Genomic DNA, 12,070 nt, shown 5'->3' with positions numbered 1-12,070 from the left:
CGCTACTCGTCAAAGGTTTCACCCAATGAAAAGAGACAAACAGAGGCCTATCAATAGATGGTTGTTGTCTCTTTTCAGACAAAAGTCGTTCCAAACCCCACATTATTCCAAAAAACGTACTATTCTCAGACTTTGCCAGGGATCACTTTGTACTCAAGGAACTTAACAGTTTCAATCCACTTTTTTCAGAGGGGATATCCTTTAAGATGGCTGTCAAATAAAAAAATAAAAAAAGTGCCACACTATAGCACAAAAGTAATCAGATTAAACGTTGGAAGTAGGTGTTTCGATTGAAGATGACATGAGGGAATGGAATACATCACAGTCGATCAGTGTCAATGAATGAACTCGTTAAAAGGTCTAGCAAAAGTGACGCACCTGTCATGCGCACGTGCACTGTTATCAACGCTTTTGTAAAACAAACCCAGGTCAAATGGCGCAACTGGTCATATATTTGATAAAAAATGTAAATAAGTACAAATAGAAATAAAGTATAAAGGTCACATTTCTTTGCTTTATATTATTTAATTATTTTTACAGAGTTAAAGGGATAGTTCACCTTCATATTTTTATGCAACTATCCTTTTTACTCCTGTGTGAAGTCAAGTGTTAGTAACTAAAGGAATAGTTCACCCAAAAATGAAAATTCTCTCATCACTTACTCAAACTCATGCCATTCCAGATGTGTATGACTTTCTTTCTTCTGTAGAACACAAATGTTTTTAGAAGAATATTTCAGCTCTGTAGGTCCATACAGTGCAAGTGAACAGGCACCAACAGTTTTAAGCTCCAAAAAACAGATAAAGGCAGCATAAAAGTAATCCATAAGACTCCGGTGGTTAAATATATGTCTTCTGAAGCAATGTGAAATGTGTGGGTTAGAAACAGATCAGTCAAGTCCTTTTTTTTTTTTTTTTTTTTTTTTACTACAAATTCTTCTCCCTGCCCAGCTGTTGGCAATGTACACGAAGAATGTAAATTGACAAAATCACGAGATGACGAATGTGAAAGTAAAAGAGGATATTGATAGTTAAAAAGGACTTAAGGATCTTTTTCTCACCCACACCTATCATATAGCTTCTGAAGACATGAATTTAACTACTTGAGTCATATAGATTACTTTTATGCTGCCTTTATATGCTTTTTGGATATTTAAATTTTTGGTGCCTATTCACTTGCATTGTATGGACCTACAGAGCTGAAATATTCATCTAATAATCTTTGTGTTCAGCAGAAGAATGAAAGTAACACACATACTGTACATTCTATATATACTTTATTTTTATTGAATAATGTGTATCTATATTGTGTGTATTGTATACTTTACAGTGTATGTTATTTGTATATTGTGTTGTAATTATGTGTATATTAGACTTTAAATTGTGTTGTGTTAATTTGATGTTATTGTAAATTGGTATATGTCTCATCACTGTCACGACTGCTATATTGATCGGAACTGCACCCAAGAATTTCACACACCATTGCACTTATGTATATGGCTGTGTGACAATAAATGTGATTTGATTTTATTTGAATGGCATGAGGTTGAGTAAATGATGAGAATTTTCATTTTTGGGTGAACTATCCCTTTAAGTACTAACACTTGACTTCACACAGGAGTAAAAATGATAGTTGCATAAAAACATCAAGGCATACTTCTTTAAAAAAATGTGTTACATTTACTCACCCTCATGTCGTTCCAAATCTCTACGATTTTCTTCCGTCAAACACCACTGGAGAAGTTTTGCAGAATGTCTGAATTCTGAATCCTTTTCATAGGTGGAAAGTGGATGGGGACCAATGGCAGTTCAGCTCCAAAAAAATGTCATGCTATAAACCTTTTTTTTTTTTTTTTTTTTTAATGCCAACGACCAATGATCCACTTGCGGGTACTCTTTTGCAAAAAATATGACAGCAGCGATACATTTTCATGTATGAAGATCATTTTTTTTTTACTGTGAGAAAAATAGTAAGCATGATATTATAAATAAAACATTGTTTTCAAAATCAAATAACTGACCTTTATATTGGCATTGTACTAAATCCAAAACATATTGTTTAAATAAAATATCTGGGAAATCTCTACTTGGTTTTAAAGGAATATTCCAGGTTCAATACAAGTTTAGTTCAATCGACAGCATTTGTGGCATAATGTTCATCACCACAAAAATTAATTTGACGTCCTTTAAAAAAAAAAAAATGGCACAAATCTTACACTTACAATGGAAGCGAATGGAGCCAATTTTTGAAGGGTTTAAAAGGCAGAAATGTTGTATTTTTCTATTTCTTATTATTTAAATTCACTTGTTAAAATTATTTGAGCTGTAAAATTGTTTAAATCATGGTTTTTACAGTCTTTTTAGGGTTTACGGCGATACGTCATCATGGCAACAAAGTTGTAAAATGATATAACTTCACACAGAAAAGGTAAGTGATTTTATCACACTTAAATCATGTTAACACGCATATTGTTTACGTTTAGTGGCTATACTTTTAAAACAGTATTTTAATGTTAACGGACTGGCCCCATTTACTTTTTAGTTTTTCTTAGGGACAAGTTGAGATATATTTCTTGTGGGAATCAACATTATGCCACAAAAGCTTATCCTTGATTGAAACTGGAGTATTCTTTTAATTGACAGTGTATCTTTCATTGAATAAAATAATCATGATTGACCTCATGATTTCCAAACAGTCTTTAGACAGAGGAATGAAATGGTAAACATGTCGAATTCAGTAAAGCGGACTTAAAAATTAACAAAATTCACAAGTTAACTTTAACTTCGTTATTTAGTCCAATCTTTTTCTATAACATTTTCCGCAAAACCCAAAGTGCCACCTTGCAGACCCCATTTTGAAAACCCCTGCTATAAATATCTACATTTTTTATTTTGAGTAAAGTATTAATTTCATATCATTTCAGACTTATATATAATAATTCTCTGACCTGAGACTAGTAATGTTTATGGACCGTATGATTTCTAACATTAATTTAGAGGCTATATTTTAAATTCAGAATTTAGTTTTCAGTTTTCTAGATTCTTTCCCATTTTAGAAACTGCAGTTTTAAAATTGTATTCACCATCTGAATTATTAAATGTACAAAAATTCACTCTCAGAAACTAAACAAAAATCATTATTTTATTAAAAAAAAAACCAGTATTGCTAAGTTACATGTTCAATCCATGAGGGAAAGGTGCAATGTTTAAGACCAAAGGTAATGTGTTGAAATATAGGAATTATGAATCAAGATTCATTTGTTAGTGTTGCAGAGAAACATCATGTCAACTGACAGCACGACACAAAGATTTTTTTTCCTTTTAGTCTTTAATTAAAAGATATAAACCGTAAATGCATTTATTTGAAAAACAAAACTGATTGCATATGCATTCACCCACAACCCCAGAAAAAAAAGAAAAAGAAAATAAAAGAAAAAAAATCAGTCCTAATCATAAAATATAGAAAAAGGAAGAGCAAAAAGGACAAAACCAAGAGGAAAAATAATAATAATTAAAATTAACAAATATTCTCTGGTATATATAGTTCAATGTGCTTTTACTTTATCTTATTTTCTCATCAAGCTAGAATCAAAGTCTGAGCTCTGGCTAAATCCTGCCTGAAAGAGATGCTATTTTTTTATAATTAAAAGACTGTCATCTGCCTTCCTCAACACTGTAAGATCGATTGATTCCTTAAACTTAAGGGCAATCAGGACTTGTGGCTCATATGTATTTAGTCAACAGCCAATCTTCCATTTACTGTCTGTAGTGTCTCTAAGGATTGGACAAGGCAGAAGGCGGGATTAAAAATGCACTGGGGGAAAAAATATGTTCTTAAAAAACAAAATCCATCGACTCCAGAGTTTCCATTCAGTAAATATCTACAACAGACTTACTGTGCATTTGAAATATGCAGTCTACGGAACAAGCACTGTACTTCTGGATCTCAGGAGAACCCAATGCATATACATCTCAAATGTACACCTGTTCGCTCTCTAAACACACAGGCACTGGAACCAAGAGGCAGAAGGGTGGCCGAACGTCCCTGTGCACTCTCCTGGACGCCGCTCATCACAAACACACTCCCACTCACCCACAACACATTTAACCATTCAGCAAGTGAGGCACTCCAAGTACACGGAGTGGATTTGTGAGATGCGGTCATATTTACACATTATATTCAGATGAAAACAAAATAGCACACACTGGGTCCACCAGTATGGCCTCAGCCCACAAAGTATTAAAAAATGGGAGCACTGGTCTAAGATCTGGGCTAAAATTTGTTTCTGATTTTAAGGCTCTTCTTAAATCAGCTCTGCTGTGGCCATTTTATCAAGTTTATAAAAAAAATAAAATTGGGGGGGTTTTCCACTCTGTATGCACCAAAGACCAAACCAACGGTGGGAAATATCCAAAAACAACTCTCTCACTCTGGAATGCTTTGCAAATTTGCCACCAGGTCTACTACTTAAGAATTTGAGTATTCAAGAACCCAACTGTCCTCAGCTACCACTAGAGATACTTATTGAATGCTACTAGCTTAAAAAATATATATCCCAATGCCTCTATTGTAATGCTTAATCAAGGTAAGATCGTTCAAAAACCACAGATGAAAAACCTAGGGGGAGTAGTGTTGGGCTAAATGGTCATCTAGTGCTTTTAGAAAACAATGACAAAAATAGGCCTCAATGCATCAACAAGACATAAAACTTACTGAGATATTCTATATACATTATTTTCCGCAGGTCACATATGACAGTGATGCAATTTGGCATTACTTTCATCACTGTGAACCAAAGCAAAATGTAGCAAAACAATCAAAATACCAATGGCAGTCTATACTAGTGTTCTAATAGATGCATAAGCAATACCCGAAAACAAAAATGGATTATAAAACTTGATAAGCTTGGCATGTGGCTGACCCAATAGATCTTCAAGTCCCTAGTGTTTACCTTAGTCCATTATTTTCACACAAAAAAAAGTGGTATGGACCAAAATCGAAAAGGAATAGATTCATTCTATAGTGTCCATTGTAAGTAGTGACTGTTCTAATCACATTGATCTCGGTGTGAGTTAGAGAGAGTGACAATAAGAGAATGCTGAACTATGAAAGGGGTTGCTGCAATTAGTGGCTATGGTCCCATAAGTGATGAGATCACAGGCTCAGCAGGGACAGTAGGCAGGAGGAGGAAACTCACGGCGGGTGATGTACACAATCAGTTTTTCTGTGGAGAGAAATAGATGGAGGTATGAAGGTTCAGTATCGCACTCTCTTACATAAAGTTTACTAATGGATTCAATAATGTGTCATCACTGAATTGAGATGGGCATTTGTGCACAATGCAAAATGCACATCAGCTGGTTTAAACATTCAACTGATGAAGGATAAAACCGCTAAATGGACACGAGGGGAAGAGATCAGTGTTGGGGAGTAACAAGTAGCGACTTTCAGTTTCAGCTACTAACTTGACTAAATTTTTTCCAGTGTTGCTTTTCCAGTAACAAGCAACATTTTCCAACAATTTGCAGTTTATGTGTTTTTAACACCATGCCAGCTTTTAAGGCTATTTTCATGGCGAATTCCTGGTTAAAATATAAAACAGCTAAAAACCTCTCAAAGATGTTTATGGAAGTATATTAATGACAAATGTCTTTGATACAAAAAAGTATGTTGAATTGCACTAATTAATATATATATATGTAAAAAATGCATTTCATTAACTGTGCTTGCATTTTTTGCTTGCATTTATTGTAAAGTTCAACTAAGTTAAAGTGCACCTATTATGGTTTTTAAACGTGCCTAATTTTGTTTAAAAGGTCTCATACAATAGATTTACAAGCATCCAAGGTCAAAAAACACTTTAATTTGTTCATAATTGAAATTGCAGTATTACCTTTATTACCAGCGTTATAAACGACTCGTTCAATGATCCGTTCTAAAGGATTCATTCTAAACTCCTCCTTTCAGAGAGCCTACTCTGCTCTGATTGGTCAGATGTCCCAGTCTGTTGTGATTGGTCGCTTAGTGTGGTGTTTGAGGGCGGGTCAAAGCTGTTCGCGAGCAGCCAATGAAGACCAGAGGCGGGTTTTTTGTTACCAAATTACGTAGGTTATTACAGAAAGTAAGTCTGGAATTACTAACGTCTCAGGTGTTCAGAATAGGTTCTTTCTTTTGGGAGTCAATAACTCCATTAGTCGTGCACTTTGATTTTTGAAACTTTGCTGACTTTTTTACATTCACAAAAAGCTATATAACACACTACATGAAAGGTAATATTTGAAAAACCATAATAGGTGCTCTTTAACCGATTTATCAAAACTGGCCATCATCCATCGACAAACAATGCAGGTGGAACTTCATATTGTTATAAAGGTTTATTTAGTGATGAACTCTCACTGTTGCTCCAAGTCTTCATCAACACCTGGTTGCAACACCTAGTGGTGAAACATAGTAGCAGCAAGAGAAGATTTCATCAGCACTCTACTGCTTTCTGCAATGCCTGGATATGCAAGGTTAAATTTCCAACTTTGAACCACTGAAATTTTAGAGACAAGTTTGTAAATTAAAAATATAATGGACCGATTATTACCTGTTGAATAATAAAAGACGGAAAAAAAAAACGGAATATTTTGGAACTGAAGTTTTAAAGGTATTGAATTTTATTGACGGAATTTTATGCTAAATGTTTTTAAATCATCTTAAACCTATAACCATGTTAAACTGCTTTAAGAGTGCTTGCATAAACACAGTAGGCCTCATTCATGACACACAGGCCGAACGAATGTGTGTAAATCTTTCATAAAGCCGTTCTGACATAAATTCTCGGAATCATGAAAGTTTTTGTATTTTTAAAAAACTTTAGTTGGTACGAATGAAATTTACACCTGCTCCCGACCATGTGTAAATCGTGTGTTAGACATCCAAAAGGTGCTGTTTTCTTTCAGACAAACTGCCATGACTACATTTTGATAGAAGTGAAATTCAATTTACTAATAATTAAATGAGTGAAATTAACTTTAAAACTTAAATTAGTTAAAAAAAATAATAATAAAAGCTTTTTTTTTTTTTTTTTTAAACCATAGCCTATACTTATTTAGAAACATTTCTTTACAGCTTAATTTTTTTCAAAGTATAATTTTTGACAAAACTCTTATTGTTAATTTTACATTGTTTTGCTAGAACTAAGGTAATAATCAAAATGAAACATTTAGATAAATGCTGCTGTTCATCAGTATGTTTTTGACTATTCTCTAAATTAGGATCTTTTAGATGAGTGTTTACTGTAAGTATCTGAAAGAGTTTCCATGTTTGCTGGGCACTTACTGGCTGCTTTTCCTTAACTATTTGGCTAAATTCATCCATTTAAACAAGAATTTAAGCAAAAGCTTTCAGATAAAATATTTTTTAGATCATGGGAAACAAATTCACTCAAGTGTGTCCAAACTTTTGACTGGTAGTATATATTTAAAAAAAATATTGCGCTCTTAAATTGATTCAATGATGTTAGCTAGTTGTAGAATAACTAGCAGTAGACTACTGGTTTAAATACTTCAATTTTGGAAAAGACATAAAAAGTAGCTTCCCCAACACTGGAAGAGATGTACAAAGATTAGTAAAACCCATTTACAGAAGCATAGAATAACAACATAATACTGTTAATGGGGGTTAGAACCACAAATACAAAGACCAGCACACATACACTTAAATATACACATGAAGCCCATGCAGAAGGTTGACACACATACCATGCGTGCTCATGCACTGAGTGGGGGGAGGGGGAGTGGCCTAACCATCATAAGAGTCCAAAAGAGGCAGAGAGCCCCGCCTCTCCCCATACATTCCTCCCTGAGAGTCAAAGAGAGAGAAAGATTGACAGAGGATAAGAGAAAGGGAAAGGCCATTGAAGAACAGTGAGTGATAAGAGTGTGGTGAGTGTTAGTTGAGGTGGGAATCCCTCTTAGTGAAATTACATGAGGTAAACAAGCTTTAAGTATTGCTTGTGAAGAACGTTTAGAGAGAACACAAGTTGTTTGTTGTGTGTGAGTGCACACGAGTGGTTGATTGCTTGAATGTGTTGGTCACCTGAGATGCATCTCTGTCAGAGCGATCCAGAGTGTCATCTAAAGTGTTTCTCCGTCCTCTCTGGTCAAGCGTAGAGTAAGCGTCTGGTAACACAAACAATTCAAAATCATTAGCACAGTGATTTCTGCCTTACGTAGCACATAGATGTGAGCAGGGTCCAAATTAACACTCTAGCATCAAATACACTTGCAAAATATAATGGAGTTTCTGACCCCCTTTCTGTTTGACATTAATACAAAAGGTACAATTAGGGTGTGTTCACACTTGGCAGGTTTGATTCGATTAAAACTCTGAACTCTGGTGCAATTGCTCTGTTAGTGCGGTTCATTTGAACAAGTGTGAACGCTGCCATCCGAACCTTGGTGCGCACCAAACAAGCGGACCGAGACCGCCTGAATAGTGGGTCTCGGTCCATTTCCAAACGAGCCTTGGTGCAGTTTGACTGATATATGAACGCAGCATGGACCAAAGACATCTTAACGGACCAATAACAGAAAGTAATTTGCCTAAAACTGACCTCAAGCATACCTAGTTATTCTCATTATAGGAGCTATGTTGCCCATTACTGTTCGGTACAGGCGTCAGAACTGCTGTCAGCCGTCCTTGCAGCATATCTTCGTTTGTGTGTGCAACGGTGTGCAATTCTGGGTGCTGTTTTGACTCCTTTACTCATTTTATTAGCTCTTTGTTTGTTCTCAGCTGGTAAAAATACCACCATATATTACATATATAAATCCAACGAGCGCATTTCGCCCGGCAGCCAGCATCGTTTTGGATGTTCGGCAAGTTCAGTCGCAAAATATACGTCATAAAAGCTGTCCAATCAGGTTGTGACTTTTTCCTGATGCCTTTTGTTTTATATCTTTAGATTAGGTGTTAAAAACGCCAATGTGAATGCTAAGCAAACCAGGACTAAATGTATAATTTTCTTTTTTGGTCTGGACCAAGAGAACCGAACTACAAGTGTGAACACACCCATAGTCTACAAAAGAAAATATTTACATTTACATTTATGCATTTGGCAGATGCTTTTATCCAAAGCGACTTACAGTGCCCTTATTACAGGGAGAATCCCCCTGGAGCAACCTGGAGTTAAGTGCCTTGCTCAAGGACACAATGGTGGTGGCTGTGGGGATTGAACCAACAACCTTTTGCTTACCAGTTCAGTGCTTTAGTCCACTATGCCACCACCACTCCGATCAGTGACTGTTACTAATCTTTTATCTTAGTAGAAAATTACCACAAGTTTAGCATGTATGCCAAAATGTAACTTCATGTGGCAATATTTTTACTGTGTTAAGCCACCAAAACAAAAATGAGAAAGAAGAAATCATGATGTTATTGTGACAGGTGCCATTTTACTGAGAAATTACACAATGACCTGCGCTGTTTGCCGTAGAAATGCAAAGGGAAACAGTCATTTCATTGTCAAAGGGACAAAATATAAAAATATAGGACTATATAAAAGGGCTGTCAACCCATTCAAATGTTTTATTATGCATTTATTCATACACAATTTCTTATATAAATTAATCTCATGAAATTTAATGTGTTAAAGCGTCAGCCCTAAAATATACAGTATATATAGTAATATATACTGTTTCATGTCCAGTATAAAGTATTTAGAGCCAGTAAAGTCCATTAGCTTAAAGTTAATTTTGTACCCTGGGTATAAGTATATCCAATTATGAAAGTGTACACTGATGATTCAAAAACATTATGACCACCTGTCTATATGCTGTTGGTCCTCTGCATGCCACCAAAACAGCACCGACCCACCGAGGCATGGACTCTACAAGACTCCTAAAGGTGTGTCCTGTGGTATCTGGTATTAGCAACAGGTCCTTCAAATCTTAAAAGGTGGAGCCACCGTGGATCAGACTTGTTGGTCCAACACATCCCAAAAGCTCCTCAATCGGACTGAGGTCTGGGGAATTTGGAGGCCAAGTCAACACCTTAAACTCTTCATCATGTTCCTCAAACCATTCCTGAACAATGTGTGCAGTGTGCATTATCTTGTTGAAAAAGGCCAGTGCCATCAGGGAATCCCATTGCCATGAATGGGTGTACCTGGTCTGCAACAATGTTTAGGTAGGTGGCACGTTTCAAATTGAAGTCCACATGAATGGCCGCACCCAGGGTTTCCCAGCAGAACATTGCCCAGAGCATCACATTCCCTCCACTGGCTTGTCGTCTTTCCACAGTGCATCCTGGTGCCATCACTTCCCCAGGTAAACGTACAAGGCCGTCCATGTGATGTAAAAGAAAACAGGACTCATCAGACCAGGTGACCTTCCACTGCACCAAGGTCCAGTTCGATGCTCGCATGCCCATTGTAGGCACTTTCGACGGTGGACAGGGGTCATCATGGGCACTCTGACCGGTCTGTGTCTACGCAGCCCCATACGCAGCAGGGTGCAATGCAATGTGTTGTGACACATTCCACCCGTAACCATCATAAAAATTTTCTGTGACTTGTGCCACAGTAGACCTTCTGTTGGTTCAGACCAGACGGGATAGCTTTTGTTGACCTCACGCATCGATGTGCCTTGGGCACCCAACATCATGTCGCTGGTTTGTCCCTCCTCGGACTATTGTCGGTAGGTACTCACCACTGCTGACATGCCTTGCCATTTCAGAGATGCTCTGACCCAGTTGTCTGGACATAACAATTTGGCCCTTGTCAAAGTCACTCAGGTCTTTACTCCTGCCCATTTCTCCTGCATTCAACACGTTGACTATGAGAACTGATTGTTCGCTTACCATCTAATCTACACAGACCTTGAAATGTGGCCTTGTTAGGAGATGATCAACGTTTTCCGCTTTACCTAGGAGCGGTCATAATGTTTTGGCTCATCGGTGTCCATGTTTTTCTTACCTGGTCCCATATCATTAAGAGGAATCATATCTCGGTCCCTGTCCTGTTTGCCACCTTAAAAAAAAAAAAAAAAAAAAAGAGACAAACATTGTGAGATCAGAGATTCAGAGCTGTGGACTGTTGATAAATAGATTCTTAGGCTATCTTTTGGATCTATTTGTTGTGTAAACACTAAAGAGCATTCAGCAAGAATGGACTGTGTCTTCACCTCTGTCTATTAGCGGCAAGGTGCTGTCCTCGTATCCTCCATTGGTGCGGGTGTTGTTAGGGGGGGTGAGGTTGACCATGAAGTCTGTTTTCTTCCAGCCATCTTTCTCCAGTGTGCGGCGGAGCTCTTTGAAGCCCCACACGATCTGCAGGACCAGCCCAGCGCCACGGACCTCTCGATCTGAACGGTTGCTACATGTGGAGAACACAGACAGTTATGAAACATACAACAACAACAACAACGGCTTACACTGAGCACAGAAGCCCAATGCTTAGAAACAAGCACACAAATGTGACCAGAATACTCAGAGAAACAGCGACACAATATCAACATACCTGTCTTTGTTAATGAGCACCAATCTCTCGATGCCCTGGGAGCTGCGCAGGGTTTTGGCCGCCTCTACGCTGGACCCGATCACCTCTGCCATGGTGCTGAGAACAGACACCACTGTCTCCTCTGAAAGCGCACGCACAGGCTGACTCTGACCACCGCCCGGCAGGTTAGCCACCAGGTTAGGCACTGCATGTTTTCCTAAACGCAGAGAGAGATAAAGATTTAAGTAAATACACATACTGAACACTGTTAAATGAATGGGGACACATTTACAGGGAATAAAACACTTAGCATATATGATGCAAATAAACAAACCGGTATAATATTTATTACTGATGACTAAGCATAAACATCTTGTTGCAAGCCAAGCATTCATCTTGCTTATACACACCTAACAGGTCACGGTTGCGAGCGTCAATGGCCAGGTTTCTCAGTGCTCCAGACATGGCTCTGACCACACGGTCGTTCCCATGAGATAATAGCTCCGTCATCATTGGCAGACCATGCTCCTGTCGCATCATTGCTCTAATGTACCGCCCATACTGGTGGAAGAAAGCAAAGACAGAGTT

At 37.4% G+C, this 12,070-nt stretch overlaps 1 protein-coding gene across 6 annotated transcripts in view; it reads right to left on the bottom strand.

The window, feature by feature from the left end:
* Positions 1-3,123: 3,123 nt before the first annotated feature.
* ctnnd1 (catenin (cadherin-associated protein), delta 1) overlaps positions 3,124-12,070 on the bottom strand; it is a 48,982-nt gene continuing 40,035 nt past the window's right edge. For 5 of the 6 annotated variants that reach the window (XM_051702011.1, XM_051702006.1, XM_051702005.1 and 2 more), the window contains 6 exons: positions 11,893-12,043; positions 11,504-11,699; positions 11,169-11,359; positions 10,961-11,014; positions 8,083-8,165; positions 7,746-7,845 (listed from right to left, as the gene is read on the bottom strand). In XM_051702011.1, coding sequence (XP_051557971.1) covers positions 7,786-7,845; positions 8,083-8,165; positions 10,961-11,014; positions 11,169-11,359; positions 11,504-11,699; positions 11,893-12,043 — 735 coding nt within the window. In that variant the 3' untranslated portion in view covers positions 7,746-7,785. Of the gene's footprint in view, positions 5,225-7,745; positions 7,846-8,082; positions 8,166-10,960; positions 11,015-11,168; positions 11,360-11,503; positions 11,700-11,892; positions 12,044-12,070 lie in introns of those variants that run through there. The other variant, XM_051702008.1, reaches the window with a different exon arrangement.

This window comes from Myxocyprinus asiaticus, chromosome 7 (assembly GCF_019703515.2).
Source record: "Myxocyprinus asiaticus isolate MX2 ecotype Aquarium Trade chromosome 7, UBuf_Myxa_2, whole genome shotgun sequence".
Classification (NCBI taxonomy): domain Eukaryota; kingdom Metazoa; phylum Chordata; class Actinopteri; order Cypriniformes; family Catostomidae; genus Myxocyprinus; species Myxocyprinus asiaticus.
The sequence above is the reverse complement of the archived record's forward strand: the minus strand, read 5'-3'. Positions and strand labels throughout refer to the sequence as shown.